Here is an 18,223-nt window from a genome sequence, read left to right as displayed (position 1 = left end):
GCTCTTCTTTTACCTTTTTGTCCAGTGAAGTCTGGATCTTTCCCACAAGGAACTGGCCCTCTGCTGGGGAAACATGGGCCTTCTTCACATCAGCCCCTCCACCACATTTGAAGTAGCACCCCAAATAGCCACAGGGACTTTCCCAATTCCACTTTGGCTGAGAAAGGTGGAAACAGGGAAGGAACAGGGCTTCTTCAGGGCCCAGCTATAGAGAGGACCCCCATAGATGAGATGAGCTCTGCCATCCCTTTAAGCTACAGGCTGCAGACGGTAGGAAGTGAAGGCTTCTATCGTTTCTTATGATACCACAAGTGAGGCCTAGAGAGAACCTAGGGGGTCCCTAGGGCAGCTGACTGTACCCATCCAGAACCTGCCAGTGGTCTCTGCCATGTGTGCAAAGGTCTCTACCTATGCGAAGAGGGCTGCACATGGCCAAGGCCCTGGCGTAAGGCCACATCTCCTGAGTGTATGAGACTGTTCACTTGTGCAGGTAAGAGCATATCTCTGCTCAAAGTGGTTTCTCTGTGTGGCTGTATCCTTGTTGGGCTATACCCACATGTGTGACATTGCCTGTAAGGGTGACCATGTCCTTTTAGGGCTGTATGCTTGTATTTGAGACTGTACTCCACATGTGATAGCTTCTGTTTCTCTTTGTGTGTTTGTGTCCCTGTTAAGTGGTGCCCCTATGTAACTCCCTGTCCTCACCAGGTGTAACTGTGCCTCTGGGGTGGCAGTGGCCTTCTGATACATATGTGTCATCGTGTGTCAGATGTTACCATCTCTGAAGTGTGGGCAATGCCCTGTGTGCCTGTGTGATTGTAACCTTGTAGAGGGATGACTGTCCTATGTGTGCTACTTCTTTGAGGGCAACTGTCTTCATTCTGTGTATGTGGATGTGAAGTTGCTTAGGATGCCCTGGGGGGGTCTGTTTCCGGCATGTGGTCCCCATGTGAGCCTGTGCTCACAGGTGTGAGGGAGCCGTCAGCTCTGTCCCTCTGTGTTCTTCATGTCTATGACCTCATCCTGTCTCTGTCTCTCATCCTGGCTTCTAACAACCTTTTCACAGCTGATTCCTTTGGAGCATTTGTCACCGTGTCAGGGCCAAGAACCCCATCCTCCCCCTGCTGCTTGATTTAATTTCTGAAATGGACAGCACATCAGTAGGGGCACCCAAGGGGCGGGAGGAGAGCTGTCCAGAAACAAAGGATTAAACCACAGCCCTCTTTGAAGCTGTTGTGAGGCTGTGTATATTTCCATTGTTGTGTTATTGAAGCTGTTGTGATCATCATGTCGTGTTGTCCCTTCTGCCTCTGCATTATAGCTTATAGTTGTCTTTGTCATTGTGTTGTCTTTTTTTTCTTCCTGCCCCGTCCTTCTATCTTCAGATTGTCATTGTTGTATGGTTGTGTTCCTGTTTCTTTTGTGAGCAAAGTATATAATTCCACTACTATTGTATTTTTTGTGTTGTTGATTTGCTAATTCCTCATCTGTGGCTGTACCTGTCTCCCAGTACTGAAGTGCCATGCCTAGTCCATGTTAGTTCTATGCCGTTGTTGGTCAGTGTTGATGTGTTGCCTATGGGACCCTGATGGCCACACCCCCTCCTCAACGGTCAGTTTTCAGCCTCTTAGGCAGCTGGATGCAAAGTCTCCGTGGGGGGGAGGGGGGGTTGCAGAGAGAGGGGCTTGGCATGTTTCCTGGAAGCTCCAGGTTTTTGGAAAGGAGGCTGGAAGGGGGCTCAGTGGCCGGAGCTTGTGTATTGGGGGGCGGGGGGAACGACTCAATGGCCTGAGTCTTGGACACTGGGCCTCTGGTCAGGGGGAGGCCCCCATTCAGCCTCACAGCTGTGGCCTCCAAGGCCCCCAGCCACCGCCCTTCCGCCCTGTTCATCCTCTGTTCGGCTTGTCCCAAGCTCCACAGACAAGTGGTCAGGGCTGGCTGGGTTTCCTGCTTCCCTCTCCTCTGACAGGGACAGAGAGGCTCCGAGAGGGGCAAGGCACAGACAGGCAGAGAGGGAGAAAGACACTGGAGACACGGAGACCCTGGCTCAGGAAGGATGACAGAGGCAGCAAACAGGGACAGATGTTCCAGCACAGAGAAAAAGCAGCCCTGGGGAGGGGGCTGGACTGCGGGGGAGGGGCGGCTGAGGGGCTCAGGGGGATCACTGCCCCCCCCCAGTCCTGGTGGTGTTAACAAGTCTAATTAAGAGGCCACTGGCCCAACTTAATTGGCTCGTTAACAGGAATTGCCTCTGAAAATCCCCCAACTCAGCGGGGTGGCTCTCTGGAGGGGAGATGTGAGCGAGTGTTAACGAGGGATCCCGCAGCCCCCCTCACTGCCCCTTCCCTCTCCCTTATCCCCTCCCACCCTCGCTCTACAGATCTGGCCAGGCTGAGGGAAGCATCTGTCCTTCCAGGCTCAGGAGGCATGATGAGAAACATGGGGTGTGGGTGTGGGTGTGGTGGTGGGGGGTGTCCTCAGATTCCGACCTCACTGACTCTGCATTCCTGATGCTGCTGGTGGATCTGCCTCTCTGACCTTTTCTGTCCCACTCACTGTTGCCTCCCCAACCTGGCGCTGCCTCTGGACAGGTGCTCCCTTCCACTCTTCTGTCTCCAGTCTCCTGGGCTCAGTCCATCACGCCTGGGTTGCTGAGGCCAGGGCTGAGGTTTTCTTTGGCTCTGACAGGCCCCTCCTGGGGGCAGGAAAGGAATGGTCAGGAATGGTCATTCAGTCCCAGTCCTCCAACCCCCTAAGTAGTTCCTGCCTCACTGAGTTGACAGCAGCCAGGAGTTCCCTAGGGTTCACTTTAAGGCCTGCCCCATCTCCCTTTATCCTAAGTCTTGCAGGGAGTGAGGGGTTGAAAATGGCTTGGGCAGAATTAAGTTCAGGTGAGGGTGAGAGACAGACAGACAAGACAGAGTGAGTGGCATCCCTCAGCACCAACTTGCCCAAGTACCATGTCAGTGACCAGGGGTATAGCTTGTTAGTAGCAAGAGGGTCATAGGAATCAGGAAACTTTTTAAAGGATTCAGGGACTGGGTGGTTCCAGGTTGGAGGGAAACTGGATTTTCACTGGAGAGTAGATCCTTCCAACTTCAATGTCTCTCTGTCTCTGTCTCTGTCTCCGTCTCTCTCATACACACACAGCCCCTGTACATGCACATACATACAAAAGTGAAAATACTTATACCTGCATATTTGCACAGCTGCAGAGTTTTGCACAAGCCTACCTCCATGAGCACTCACATGGTCAGCCACAGAACACCTCTGTGACTCGCTTATGCACCTCACCGAGTCTCAGCCACACACTTCCACCTGGTGTTGCTAGGCAGAGCTCTGACTTATAAATTTTGTCCTGTGTCTTCCCTGCCCTGCAGAGGCACCCCATGTGCAGTACGAGCGCCTGGGCTCAGATGTGACACTGCCCTGTGGAACAGCAAACTGGGATGCAGCTGTGACATGGCGGGTGAATGGGACAGATCTGACCCCTGACCTGCTCAACGGCTCTCAGCTGGTGCTCCATGGCCTGGAACTGGGCCACAGTGGTCTCTATGCCTGCTTCCACCGTGACTCCTGGCACCTGCACCACCAAGTCCTGCTACATGTGGGCTGTAAGTGTTGCCTCTGACCTCTTTTATGACCTCCCAACTTCCTTGACACCCAGACCTCTAGCCCAAATCGAGTCCTCTTTTGGGTACGAGGCAGGGGAGGAAAAGAGAGTGTGCTTTTTGGGACAGTGGCTGGATCTGAGTTTTGCTAGAATAATCAAAGATGAGAATTTGTAGGCAAATAGTTTATTTGACAGGTGATGAAAATTCCATAAAGGAATGGGAAAGTTATTTAGAAAAAAGAAGCTAAGCCAATAATGCATGAGTTATTAAGATGATACTCCTTGGCAACTAGAGGTACTGTTGAAGGAGTTCTGGGTACAGAGAAGAAAGGTTTACCTCAGAGGCATGAAGGAGCTGAAATTTTTATATGCTCATTCCTGTCATTATTTGTGGAAGGATTCTCCTGACATGGGGGATGTTTTAATTCCCCAGAATTTTTGGACTGGTGCTTTGGCAGGCAAAGTGGGCCTTGAGAAAGCAGGCCAGAGAAAACTCTTAGACAAGCTGGGTGCTGGTGGCTCACTCCTGTAATCCTAGCTAATCAAGAGGCTGAGCTCTGAGGATCGCAGTTCAAAGCTAGCCCAGGCAGGAAAGTCCATGAGACTCTCCAATCAATCACCAGAAAACTGGAAGTGGCACTGTGGCTCAAAGTAGTAGCGTTCTAAGCCTTGAGGGACAGAGCTCAGGGACAGTGCCCAGGCCCTGAGTTCAAGCCCCATGATGGACCAAAACAAAAAGCTGTTAGGCAAATAACTGCAGAAGTTGGCAAGGAAACTTCAGCTCCACAGAGAGACATCTTCTACAGATATAGTGAATGAAGAGTCTTTGGGGAACAATCAGGAGTTGGTAAGTGGTAGCAAGTGGATCAGAGGGTCAAGGGTAAAGGGAAAAGTAGACATCTGGGTGGTTGTCAGCTGTGTAATTGTGACTGAGGGGAGAGATGGGCAAAGAAAAGATGGTGAGATACGAAGACAACCCAGAATTGTGCCCTGAAGACCATCCTCATGTAAAGGATTGATGGGAAGAAGTGAACCACAAAGAGAGAGAAGGAAGAGCCAGTAGGAAGGTAGAAGACCAGGTGAGTGTGATTTGGGAAAGTAGTTTAAAGGAGGCACAATGATGAAATCAACACAACAAATGCTCAGAAAACATTCTGTTTCTTTACTCCTGAGCCAAAGATTCAGGCTCCCATTTGGGTGTGTTTTACCCCACAGCTAAAAGATAGTTCCTTTTATTCTTTGGAAGCTACCTATGAGACTTGAGGAGGATCTGTCCCCCAGACAGACCCATTGTTAGACCCACCGAAAGACTCTTGTCAAAAGACCATACAAAATCATGTGAGATGTTACTGAAGAGTTGCCCACAAAGTACTGACTCACCAGTGGGAATGAATGATATACATAAATACATTTTGGTGGAGAATGTGCTTAAATTAAAAGGATGGTATTCCCTGTCTTCAAGTTGCAAGCCAAGGGTAGAGTGACCCCTGTTGGTCATACTGAGAAATGCAGGACTAGCTTAACTGAACCCGCCCTCTCCCATCATGGAGAGTCCATCATTAGTGAAACAGTCAGCTTAGCCCTGAGGCTGTTTACTTGAGTGTGTGGAAGAAGGATGGGGCAATCTTAGCATCAGTTATTCACACCATTGTATTCTCAGTTAGACTCCCCAAAGTCCTCCAGATGGATAAAGTTGGCCGTGATAGTTGTTTGGTGACCCTAGGACCCTTTTCCTGATGCTACAGTCTTGAGAAGTAACTAGAGGGGAATTGGGTCTTAAGAAATGTCCATAATCCCTAACAACAGGACATGCCCACAGCTTCCCTGTCATGACCAGAGCCCAGATGGTTTAGATACAGTGCTCACTACTCCCTAGGCCTCACCCCTCAGGGCAAGACTGGCCGTAAATTGCCTATGGCATTCATAACAGGTACTTATCTCTCATTGCCTTATTTCCTTCTAAAGACCTGGTCGGAGGAACAGGGGATATTAATCACGATCACCTCAGTCATTTTCTATTAGTAACAAGAGACTGGGTTTGGCAACACGACATCAAATTATCTTTCTTGCCAGGTACCAAGAGAACAGGACCCAAGTTACTTCTGATTTGTGGGTCATTCAGACCAAAAATTATTTTCTATTATACTAAATATGTAAGATTTTTTTGTGTGTGTCTGTTTCCAAGGAAATCTGGTCATAATGATATTCTGTGGGAGACTCCTTAACCAGGTGGTCCCTCACTGCTACCCGCCTATCTACCTTCTTGCCTTCAGGTAGATTCTTGCACTGTTCTAAGAACTCTCCTACTAAGGGTGACGAAAGGACCCCCAGATTAGGAAACAGGATCACAATGTTCCTTTTAGTAGCATCATTTTGTTTACCAGACACTGCTGATTCAGTATCATTCTGATTTTAAGCTAAAACAAACCAGAGATTAAAATAATTTTAAATGGACCGTTTCTTGTCCAGTATTTAATTTTTTTTTTCTTCAAGAGTGGTCAGGAAACTCCACACTGGTTCAGCACTACTTCTTCCCTAGCCCTGTTTAGCTGGGAAGAAAGGAGTGGAAGGGAGAGGACTGTGGTTGAAGATGCCTGGGGAGAAATCCTGAGTAGGGGTGGGGGGGGGACGCGGAAGGGGTATTTGAGAGTCCAGAACTTGGGATGCCTCCAGAAAGGCCACAAAGGTAAGGTTGAGAAGAGCCATGGGCTTTGAGTGAGTGCCAGGCCGGGGGGGGGGGGGGGGGGAGGAGTGTGGGTGTGGTGTGGGCAGGGCTAGAGCCAAAGGGTCACCCTGCCTCACCCTGCCCTGGCCTGAGCTGGCCCAGCTCAGGGTGTGAGTAGCCTGCCCCCCTCTTCTCGGGCCAGCAGGCAGGCCTCGTGCGTGCCGGGGGCTCCAGCCCAGGCAGGCTGGCGAGATGAAAGGAAAAACATGCGGTTTGGTGGGCTGGACATGGAAAAACAAGCCAATTAGAAGGAAAACAAACAAACTTCAGGCCAGCAGGGGCACACGCACACATGCACACGCACACAGCCCCGCATGGGACTCCCTGACACAGTCACTTAGGCATCTCAGGAACCCTCACTAGGGGAAACTCAGGATGCCTGGGCATCTAGGAACATGCCTGTCTGCCCAGAGAGTGGCTATTGTGATATGAATGTGTGCAAACTTTTGCTTCCACACTCCCTCTAACACCCTCTCACGGGGCAAGACTGTCCATCTCCAGTGTGTGGACATGCTGGGAATTTAGAGCATCTTCCCACACCCAGTTTGAAAAACATGCTCAGGTTTGAGCTCTATCGGAGATGCCGTAATCTCATGTGTAGGATAGATAGCAGCCACTGAGTTTCAAATACAATAGCACATCAGCAGTCACAGAGCACAATCTGCAGCTGAACAACTTCACCCCGAGTTACACAAAACAGCCATTCAGTGTCTTCCAGTTGCATGGCTGCTCAGAGTCTGGCACACGAAGTCTCTTAGAGATGCACATAGCACTTCACAAGCACAGTGCCTGAAAAACAACTTTCCTCCCCACCTCAAGACCACACTCACCACAGGCTTCCTGATCCCCCACCGTCCTGCAGTCTCGCACTTGGTCTCCCACAGCACCCCCATCTCCACCCACCCAGCCCCTCAGCTGGGCTCCAGCTGCAGCAAGTCACTCCTTTTCTTCCTTTGCTTTGTTTTTCTTTCCTCCTTTTCCCTCTGAGAAACCTGGTCCCTGTCAGGAAACCCAAGCCCTTCCTAGCTCAGGGCCCGGGGCCAGGCAGGAGTAGCCAGATGACAGACAAAGCCCCTTCTCCCACCCCACCCCCGCCGCCCCCCTGTGACCTGCCCAGTCAGAGAGGGGAGCTGGTTTGAGGGGGGAGGTTCAAGAGGAGGCTAGTCTGAAGGGGAGGACCGTCAGAGAGGAGTGGAGACCGGTCAGTGGGGAGGCCAGCCGGGGAGGGGGCCTATGAGTCCAGTGCCATGGCCTGCTCTGCCCTCCAGAGTCCTGGGCGGGCAGCAGGGAGCTGACTCTGCAGTTTCACCCCCCTCCCCCAGCGCCCTTCTCCTTTGAAGCTGGGGGCAAGGGGGGGTGGCAGCAGGAGGGGGGAGCAGCGGAGGCTTCTCGGACGACCTCGGAATGTCCTTTCCTCCTGGAGCAACTGCCAACTCTGGCTTGGCCCACAGGCCCCCAGAAGGCACTTCCTGTGTCCTTGGCCACCCCCACCCCACCCCCATGCAGAGCTTGATCCTCGTGGGCCGAGAGGGAAGGGAGACTACAGAACAGATGCAAGAGACCAGCAGGAAGGCTTCCTAGGGAGGCAGGCAGCAGTGGGCAGACTGCAGGGGTGTCCTTGTGGGGTCTGTGCTGGCTGCTGGCTTTCCCATGCAGACTGGGGGAGGTGGCACCGCCTCTGCCCACAGCATAGCCACGCCACCTGCTTTCCACTGAAGCCTCTCTACCTCTCATGCTGCAAAGCCAGGCCTGGAGTCTCTACTCCACACCCAGCTTCACACAGACTGGACACAGTGGATGTGTCCACACAACCACAGTCACTCCAAGTCACGTGTCCATCATGGATGGACACCCACCATTCTCTGTGTGTCACCATGGTCCCTCTACAGGCATAGACATGCACTCCCCTTCACCCTTCCTTGGCTTATTGAGCTGCCCCCTCCCATTTCCTGTCCACCTGTCAGGCAGGGGGCGGGGCGGGCACAGAAGGGAGGTGTCAGTGTCCCTGGAGCCACAGACAGACATTCCTTGCTTGGGTCAGATCACAGAAGCTGCCTCCTTCCAGGAACTTGAGCTGCCTGTCCTCACACTTTGCCCAATGCCTGAGGGCAGGACAACTGAGCTAAGTGCTCACAGCAGCAAAAAGTGTGGTTAGACAGCAGAAAGGACTTCCTAAGTAGGTGGGTAACTGTAGCTTGCTGTGTGAGTCTAAGCAGGTCCCTCCCCTTCCTTGGGCCGTCTATTCCAGAGTGAAAGCAGCTGCTGGCCATGTCATGGGCTTCTTAAGGGGTTTGTGAGCAGGGGAGGGAATACCCCACGGGAACAGCAGCTTCCTTCCAACAGGAGCTTATGCACACATGTGCACATACATCCGAATACACACAATCATACACTGGCATGCACTTCAAGAGCCACACTCATGCACACACAAATTCACACATACTCCTCTCTGCCCCTGATCACTTGTTCATGTAGACATGCATGTAGACACACATGCAAATTACTAGCCACCAAGTGTTTTCACTCCTGTGTAGCTACCAGGCCCATCCTTATGTCTCTGACCCCACTGAAAAAAAGTCTGGGGTGTTTCTTCCCCAGAGAGCACACCCTGTCACCCCAGCAGTCAGAGGACCATTCAGTACCTGTTGCACTGTCTTCCCCCAAGAGCAGACAGTGTGGCAGGGGCTGTGGACTGGGATGGATTCCCCCAGACATCACCTCCGTCCTGTGATTGATGAGCTGAGGCCTGCAGTCCCTTGCTCCTCACAGTTCCTGCCTCCATTGAGCAGGTGGGGGGTGCCCCCCCACCCCCGCACAGCCCTTGTTTTTCTTTAATTAAACATCTGGCTTTCTGTGGCCTGGGAAGCCTCAGACCCTTGCTGACAGCCCTCACCCCCCACCTTTGGCATCAATAATGGGTTGAGGCGGGGAGCTCTGGGGCTTTGGGGCCCACCTGTCCCCACACTAGTGCAGAGGACTAGAGGCTCCAAGAATGCCCTGACCTTGCTGTCTTCATCCCCAGTGCCACCGCGGGAACCTGTGCTCAGCTGCCGCTCCAACACTTACCCCAAGGGCTTCTATTGCAGCTGGCATCTGCCCACCCCCACCTACATCCCCAACACCTTCAATGTGACTGTACTGTGAGTAGCTGTACCTGTAACCCAGTTCCAGTCCTGACCTCTGACCTCCCCCAGTTCCCCCATCATGTCCTGAGTCCTGACCCCAGCCCAGCTCTGGGCTTGACCTTTCCCCAACCTGTCCCGTCCCATCTGATCCTTGAGCTTGGTAATAATGCCTGGCCCGTATTCCTTCCCAGGCATGGCTCCAAAAGTATGGTCTGTGAGAAGGACCCAGCCCTCAAGAACCGCTGCCACATCAGATACATGCACCTGTTCTCCACCATCAAGTACAAGGTCTCCATAAGTGTCAGCAATGCCCTGGGTCACAACGCCACGGCTATCACCTTTGACGAGTTCACCATTGGTGCGTGTGGTGGTGGAGATGGAGATGGAGGGAGGGGGCATTGTATTGAGTGTCCCTACTACATATTCCACTGGGAGTATGTAAGTGGAAATGTGTCAGAGCTGTACATGAGCACTGGTGGTGATATTCACATTATATGTGTGTGTATGTGTGTGTATAACACAGACATGCCTGCACACTGGTTTGTGTGGTGTAAACATACATGTACACATGTGTAACACACACCTGTGACCATGTAAGTGAATGTTCTGTACGTGCTCTCTAGCAAGAGCTCTCTAGCAGTTCTTTTTGTCATCTCTGTGGATTCCACAGCATGCTATAAGGGGGGGGGGCAGGCTGGGCCAGACCCTTGCACAGCTGCAGCCTTCCCCCCCCTCCCCATGCTAATGGCTTCCTTACGTCCTGTGATGAATGAGGTGTCAGAACAGGAGACATGACTGGGACAGATACTGATCTCTCCCTAACTCCCCCCCCCCCCATTCCAGCCAGACCTCCTGCTTGCCTTTGCCCTATTCCAGGAAGGCTTTTCTTGCTCCTACTTCATCCCAGCCAGACCCTATGCCATCTTACCCATCCCAGCCAGACTGTTTCCTGGTCTTTGCATCCTTCCAGGTAGAACTTCTGCCTTCCTCTGTTCCATCTTCACTAGATGCCCAGCCTAGCCATTGTTTCCCCAAACTCCAGAGTTAGATCCCCACCCAGACTATTGCTGCTATATGAACAGGACCTTTAGATGTTCACATCAAATACCTAGACTCCTCTAGCTAAGGTCTGCAACAACAGTGGACTGTCTTAAACCCAGACTTCCAAGGGAGGCCAAGTATTGATAGCAACAGCCAGTGACCTTGACTGTAGTGCTCATCATTAGTGATGATGGACATGTCAGAGAAAGGAAGGCAATTTTTTTTTTTTAATTGTGATTGTTGCTGGGAGCCAGTGGCTCATGCCTGTAGTCTTAGCTACTCAGGAGGCTGATATCTGAAGATGGGGATTTGGTCAGCTTGAGCAGAAAAGTCCATGAGACTCTTATCTCCACTTAACCACCAGAAAACCAGAAGTGGTGCTGTGGCTCAAAGTGGTGAGCACTAGCCTTGAGCAAAATCACTCAGGGACAGCATTCAAGGCCTTGAGTTCAAGCCCCACAAACAACAAAAATAAATAAAAATAAATAGTGATTGTCAGAATGGACAACAGAGAAGAGGGATAGTGACTATGATGATGTTGACAATGGTTGACAATAGAACAGACCAGCATGGTGGTTGGAGTTGACAACCTGGAGTTGTTTTCAGAGATATGTGCATTAATGAATCTCTATCTCCTGAACAGTTAAGCCTGATCCTCCAGAAAATGTGGTAGCCCGGCCAGTGCCCAGCAATCCTCGCCGTCTGGAGGTGACATGGCAAACCCCCTCAACCTGGCCTGATCCTGAGTCCTTTCCTCTCAAGTTTTTTCTGCGCTACCGGCCCCTCATCCTGGACCAATGGCAGCATGTGAGTGCCTTGCCTCGCTCCCCCCCCTCCCCCCGCCCAGGTCCTGGGTGTCTGAATCAGCTGCAGAAGGAATACCCATGCCCCAGCTGGTAGCACACTAGTGTGAGACCCAGTGACTAGGGACCATGTGGGCCTGGAAAATAGATAGTATTGAGGGAGGTGCCCTTGTGGAATCTCAGCGAACTGTGTTAGTACACTAGGAACGCATCTGGCTTATGGCACCCCAAAGTAGTGAGCAATATTTACCTGTCTTTACTTCTACCTGTCAGCCCTGACAAAGCATTTTTCTTTACACTCTGGCCCAGTATCTGAATGTCCTGAGTCCTAGCAGGCAGGACTGTCTCTGTCCTCAAGAGCCCACAAATGGGCTCAAGGGAGTAGGAGCAGGCTTTGGATTCAAACTTGATTCAGGGAATGAGCTCTGGCCATGATTACCATCCAGGCTCCAATGTCAGATCTAGCTTAGAGGTCAACTGAAGGGTATAGGTCAGGTGGTGGCCTGGGCAGGGAACCAATCAGTGGACAGTCTAGAGTCAATCTAGGAAAGCTCTGGGGAGCAGCTAGAGGCTTGGGGATAATTGAAGGTGCTCTCGTATTGAGAATCCAAGGCCTATCAGGTTCTTGGCATTCGGTGTGGGCCACAAAGTCTGGGCTAGGATCATGGTTGTAAGAGTGCTTCATGAGGCAAGGCAGGCCTCCTCCTGGGGGGTCAACTTGTACCCCCACTGCATCTACCAGGCTCCAGCCTCCTTATTCTCATCTCCTTGTGCTCCCCCATCCCCGGTCTGGCCTTTAAAGTACGTAATTTGATTCCTGGGTGCCTGTCCAGGTTGTGGGCCTGGCCCCTACAAAGGCTGCTCACACGCTCATGTGTTCCTTTACAGAGTCCGGAGTCCCTCCCGCCTGGCCAGCTGCCCACGCCTAATGCATTGCTAATAACCAGGGTCTAGTTTCACAAGCCCCCCTCCCCCGCTAACGAGCTACAGGCAGCAGCCCTGCGCGTTGCAGCGCACACGCCTTGCAGTGAACCTGGCACACTGCCCACCACACACACACGGGAACATGCACGCACACACGTGGCTCCCAGCAGGAACCATGTTCCATTCATGCATGGGATTAACATGCCAAGACCATGCGCTGGCCTGTACTGTACAGAACTGGCCCCCACACTGACATGTGGCAAGAACATGTGTGGTCTAAGGCACATCCTAGCCCTGTTCCATGTTCTATCAGTGTTGGCATTGGCTCGATTTATGGCTCTTTCAACTCAAGTTTTGCTGTGAACAGAATCTATTCTCTTCTGTCCTTGATCTGGGAAAGAAGAAAGTGTATGATTGAGAGAAGGGAGCAGAGAAAAATATCACTTAGAATTTTAGGAGGAAAATATAGGCCAGGACTTGCCCCCCCCCCCAAAAAAAACCCAAACAAGTGCAAATACAGGCCTAGATTTTCTAACACCTGTAATCCTAACTACTTAGGAGGCTGAGATCTGAGGATTGTAGTTCAAACAAGCCAGACTCTTGTATCCAGTTAACTATCAAAAAGCTGGAAGTAGAGCTATGGCTCAAGTGGTAAAGCACTAGCCTTGAGTAAAAAAGCTCAAGGATAGTGCTAAGGCCCTGAGTTCAAGCTCCAGAATCAGCATGTACATGTGCGTGCGCACACACACACACACACACACACACACACACACACACACACACACGAGACCAGTAGGGCTAGCAGGGGCTGTCCAGCATGGACAAGGGTGAAGCAAGTACTGGGACCCAGCATGGGTTTCCTGTATCACCTGCTCTGGCCCAACTCAGCCAAGAGGCCTGGTGGGATATGTCTGACATTTGCTGCAGCTGACTAGGTGGAGGATTCCAAGGTGAGGTGGGTGGCAGTGACTAAGTTCCTGCCAGTGGAGGAGCCCTTCTCTTAAGGGAGCAGATTAAGGGATCAGTGACAACTTAGCAAGAAGGGTCTGGCCTAGCAGTTATAACTGCCAGAAGATCATTGGCTCCCTGGGTCATATTCCTAGAGGCATGGTATCATGAGGCCACCAATGAGGTAGCCATTTGCATCGCTCCCCTTCCCTCTTTTTTTTTTTTTTTTTGTCTTTGAGGAAAGACAGATATAGAGGCCTGCAGACCAGGAAGGAGGGAGATGGGGCTCAGAGAGCTGAGACTCACAAGCCAGAGGTGTACTTTGCAGAGCAAAAAGAGATTGGTGGAGAGCAGAGGTTGGACTGAAGCATCAGCCTCAAGAGAAGAGCCTATTTATCTCTCAGAGCTGGGAATGGGATTTACTGGACCAGAGCTTGGGCCCAAATGTCTCTCAGTATGACCCTGCCCTTTACCAGAGCCTCCTGCATCAGAAGCATAGACTCAGCTGGAATTGGGGGGCAGGGGTGCTTCCTGCTCTGCTTGGACCCTAATGTACACATGTGAATATAAGAACACACACGTGGACACATGTCCTCACAGGCTGTCAGGTCAGGTAGCCCATACCCCAGTTTTCTGGGGAAAGATTGGAACAGGGACCACAAAAGCCCTAAAGCCAGACGTGGCCTAGAGCGGGGGGCCCCCTCCTCCGCCCCCACCGGCTGCCCCTGTTTACGAGGCGGCTTAATGAGGCAGCGGGTGCCGCTGAGATGAACCAGAGCCCAGCCTGGGCCTGGGAGGGGCGCCGGACAGGCAGGCCAGCCTGGGGGGCGGGCAGCAGGATGGGGCCAGCCTTTGGGGTGGGGTGATGATGCCTCCAGGAGGAAATGGAGCAGCTGTTCTGCCACCCCAGGGATTGCCTCCACCCCTTTCTGCCTTAGGCAGGGTGATGACCACGTGAAGGCCTTCTTGGGGGAGGTCCAGCTCTGGGGCCAGGAGGGTGGGTGTATCAGGCATCTGGGAATATGGGCTCTGCATGGAACCTACAGTGACAGTGCTTGCTTAATTCTATTTGGTGCTTTCCTCATTGCTTAGTCCCCATCCTCACCTTAAGAGTAAATACTGTTGTGAACACCAGTCCTTGGCCATGGAAGCTAAGTCGCTAGTAAGGGATGGAGACAAAATTTCAATGTGGGTAACCTAACTCCAGTGCCAGTGCTCATGACTGTCTCCTTGAGAGAAGGGGAAGGGAGGAAGGTACACCATCACCTTGCTTTCTCCATCACTCTTCCCGCTTTGTACCTCTGGGTGGGCCTTGCAGGATGGCTAGAGATAGCTGGGACAACAGTAGTATCATAGCCGCTGAGCCACTGTTGTCTCCTGGGGCATGCTAGTGTCCTTTGAGATTTCAGTGCTCTCCTACAGGACTGAAGTCCCTTGGGGGTATCCTCCCCAAGATGCTCTTACTCTCCCCTATAGATTCCCTTTCTTTGGGAGGCCTTATTCCCTCTAGGGGTGCCTTCAGCCCTCTCTCCCCAGAGGTGTCCTTGCTTCCTCTGGGGGCGCCTCACTCTCACCTGCAGAGGTGTCTTACCCCTCTCTCCCTCCGATCCCATGATTTGGCTGCAGGTGGAGCTGTCGGATGGCACAGCGCACACCATCACGGATGCCTATGCGGGGAAGGAGTATATCATTCAGGTGGCAGCCAAGGACAATGAGATTGGGACATGGAGTGACTGGAGCGTGGCTGCTCATGCCACACCCTGGACCGAGGAACCACGACACCTCACCACTGAGGCCCAGGCCCCGGGTAAGCCTGCCCTTTGCCCCTGCTCCCTGGGCTCTCAAGGCCAACCCTGTTGCTGGGTTCTCTCCTGCTCCCTTCAGCACCATACTCTGAATGTCCACATTCCCATCGGTCTCTCTAATCCTGATCCCTGTTATCTTAACATTCTCGGTAGGGTTCCTGGGTTCTTGGGCGCATGGATTATCTGTGAGCCTTAGAAAATAGGCACCACCTGATGGGAGAGGCAGGGAGCACTAGAGAAAGGAGACAGCCATCTGCTAGACAGCACCCGTCTGATGTAGGAGGCAGGAACAGTGTGCCTTATGAACTTCTAGATCTTAGTGGGGACTGTAGCCGTGTCCCTGCCCTAAGTTTCCTCCATGTTCCCCAGAGACCACGACCAGCACCACCAGCTCACTGGCACCCCCTCCCACCACGAAGATCTGTGACCCTGGGGAGCTGGGCAGCGGCGGAGGACCCTCTGTACCCTTCGTGATCAGTGTCCCTGTCATTCTGGCCCTGGCTGCCGCTGCTGCCCCCGCCAGCAGTCTCCTGATCTGGTAATGTTGAGCAGGGCTGGGTGGTGTGAGGAGCCTGAGGGGAACCTCCATCCCCTCAGAACCCACCATCCTCACAGCCCCCTGCTCTGTCTCCCCAGAGCCCGGCATCCCATGAGGACATGCCAGAGCACCTGCAGAGGAGCAGGAGGCCGGAGCTGAGCCTGCAAGACCCCGGTTTCTATTTTGCACACGGGCAGGAGAACCTTTTGCATTCTCTTCAGACACAATTTGTAGAGACCCCGGCAGGCCCGGGCCTGCCGTCCAGTCCCATATGTAGACCCACCACATCAAGCCGGCCCTCCTCCCTCTCTCGGGGGAGAAGGACCATGCAGCTAACCCACCCACCAAAGACCCCCCCTCCTTTACCCCGGCCCCTCCCTTGGGCTGGATCCTCCAATGCCAGCGACTCCTAAGAGCCCTTGGGAGGGCGGGCCTGAGGGGAGCCCCTCACATCCAGTTTCTCCTCCTGCCCCAGCCTCCTGTCTGTCCCAGGGTCTCTGTTGCCACCATCAGATTATAAGCTCCTGACGCTGGGGGGGCCCAGCCATCCCCCTCCCCCCAGTGCCCATACTTTTCAGTCCCTCACCTCAGTCCCCTACCTGTTTTGTATGACCCTCCCCTGAACCTGTCCTACCCCCAGTATTTAATGCCCCCCCCCCCGCCAGTCCCTCTAGTCTGACTCAATGGTAACTTGCTGTATTTGAATTTTTTATAGATGTATATACTGGGGTGGGAGGGGTGGGGTTGGGTTCTCATTAAACGTCATCATTTCATGAGTCCTTGGAACAGAGCCACTCTGCAGGGGTACGCTTCTTCCAAAGACCCTTCCCCTAGAGGCCTGGAGGAGGAAAGGGAAGATGGTTGAGGATGATGGGAAGGCAGAAGAACAATGGGCTTGAAGTCTGGCTTCCCCAGAGTATACAGCCAGAAGCAAACTTGTGTGAAATGGGTCCTCGTGGAGGCTGAGCCCACCTAGGGATAAGGTTGCTGAGTTCCTCATTGGAGGCTCCTCCTCTCATGTGTCATCTCCAGAACTGCTTTCCAGGACTGTTCAGAACAAGACGGAAGATGATGGGAAGGCCAGGCCTTATATGTAGGAACAGGTGTGTGTGTGTGTGTGTGTGTGTGTGTGTGTGTGTGTGTGTGTGTGTGTGTGCAAGGGGGAGGGAAAAAGAAAGAGAAAGACAGTCCGATCTCTGCCATCTAGAAGACACAGACCAAAGGGTCAGAAGGTTGGACCTAGAACTCAGCCAGACCATAAAGTCTAAGAACAAAGTGTTCTGGGTCCAGCCATTCAAGGAGGCCACTTGAAGAAGGAGACTGCTTAGAGCATAACTAGGGGGGTAAGATTTGTGTTTCAGCCTGGAGTTATGGGATACAGGGTTGACCCCCGGGTTTAGATGACAGTTAGGACTCAATGTAGAGCCAGAGAGGGATAGGACTTTGATTACAGAGTGGTCAGTCTCTAGTCAAGTTCCATACCTTTCTTGTCCCTAAACTGGGGTCCAAGGTCCTCTGACTTCTTCTAGCTGCCTTAGGCCTGCCAAGGCTCAGGATTCCTCATAGAAGTCGCCTGACTGAGGTTTCTTAGTGGAGAGTGTTCTGAAGCTAAGGCCGAGCTAGCTGGAAGACTCTTTAACCTGGGAGTACAGGTAAGGAAGCAGACCCCAGCCCCTGCCTGCAGAGCCAAGTTTGGTCTTGCTGTGGGTGAGAAGTAGACTCCAAGCCATGTGCGCAGTTGGGCACTGGTGGCACATGCCTATAATCCTGGCTACTCAGCAGGCTGGGCAGGAAAGCCTGTGAGACTCTTACCTCCAATTTACCACCAGAAAACCAGAAGTGGTGCTGTGGCTCAAGTGGTAGAGTGCTAGCCTTGAGCAAAATTGCTCAGAGACAGGTCTCAGGCCCCCAGAGTTCAAGTCCCATGACAGACAAAAAGCAAAACAAAAAGTCATGTGCACACTCACCTGTCCACAGATATGTCCACCCTGACACACAGTCCCCACAGCAGGTGATAAGCACTTCATTTCCCAACACCATCGCCATCCCAGCCCCAACTCAAACCCTTCTCCTAGATCAGGTTTAGAAGCGGGATCCTCCTGCCGGCCTTGCCAGGGCAACGTGAGCCCATGATGCCTGCTCAGGCAAGGTGCCACAGTATGGTGGTGCCTGGCCCTCCTTCGGCCAGAGGAGAAAGGGCATTCCAGATGGGAGACACAAGAAGCAAAAGCCTGCCATCGAGGAGACTGGCAAGCTTTTCAAGCTGAACAGCCCCAGCGGTGGGAGCATGTAGCTTCTCCCTCCCATGAAGAAGATTCCGGGGTGGACACCCTGACTAGGGGTTGTGAGCCTTCCCTTGTGCCCAGAGCTCCCACATTTGCCTGTCTGTTCAGTCTCTATGAGATATGGCTCAGGCAAGAACCTGACTCCAGGGCCCACAAGGGGTGGAGAAAGCAGGGGGTTGCCAAAGACAGATTCTCTTGCTAAAGCTATGATGTTCCTAGGATATGTCACCTTCCAGCCTTGTCTATGCTTGGGGTGGGTAAGCTGAAGTTACAGGATCTCTGGCCTGCACTGTCTTTCCCTTGAGAGCCTTGGTCAGCCTTGACCCACTCACCGCCCACCCAGGGCTCGAGCATCAGCAATCTGGCCTCCATTAGCAACATGGGAAAGCAATTATGTGGAGTCTGGGGAGGAGGGG

The 18,223-nt window shown here is 52.6% G+C and overlaps 1 protein-coding gene across 5 annotated transcripts in view; it reads left to right on the top strand.

The window, feature by feature from the left end:
• The window catches only part of Cntfr (ciliary neurotrophic factor receptor), a 39,874-nt gene extending 23,575 nt beyond the window's left edge, over nucleotides 1-16,299 (top strand). For 4 of the 5 annotated variants that reach the window (XM_048366258.1, XM_048366425.1, XM_048366344.1 and 1 more), the window contains exons 4-10: nucleotides 3,378-3,614; nucleotides 9,361-9,478; nucleotides 9,655-9,821; nucleotides 11,148-11,311; nucleotides 14,806-14,986; nucleotides 15,354-15,522; nucleotides 15,621-16,299. In XM_048366258.1, the coding sequence (XP_048222215.1) occupies nucleotides 3,378-3,614; nucleotides 9,361-9,478; nucleotides 9,655-9,821; nucleotides 11,148-11,311; nucleotides 14,806-14,986; nucleotides 15,354-15,522; nucleotide 15,621 (1,037 nt within the window). In that variant the 3' untranslated portion in view covers nucleotides 15,622-16,299. The remainder of the gene's footprint in view (nucleotides 1-3,377; nucleotides 3,615-9,360; nucleotides 9,479-9,654; nucleotides 9,822-11,147; nucleotides 11,312-14,805; nucleotides 14,987-15,353; nucleotides 15,523-15,620) is intronic. The other variant, XM_048366587.1, reaches the window with a different exon arrangement.
• The last annotated feature ends 1,924 nt before the right edge of the window (nucleotides 16,300-18,223 follow it).

The sequence above is a fragment of the Perognathus longimembris genome, chromosome 1, assembly GCF_023159225.1.
Source record: "Perognathus longimembris pacificus isolate PPM17 chromosome 1, ASM2315922v1, whole genome shotgun sequence".
Classification (NCBI taxonomy): Eukaryota; Metazoa; Chordata; class Mammalia; order Rodentia; family Heteromyidae; genus Perognathus; species Perognathus longimembris.
This window is presented reverse-complemented; position numbering and strand designations above follow the sequence as displayed.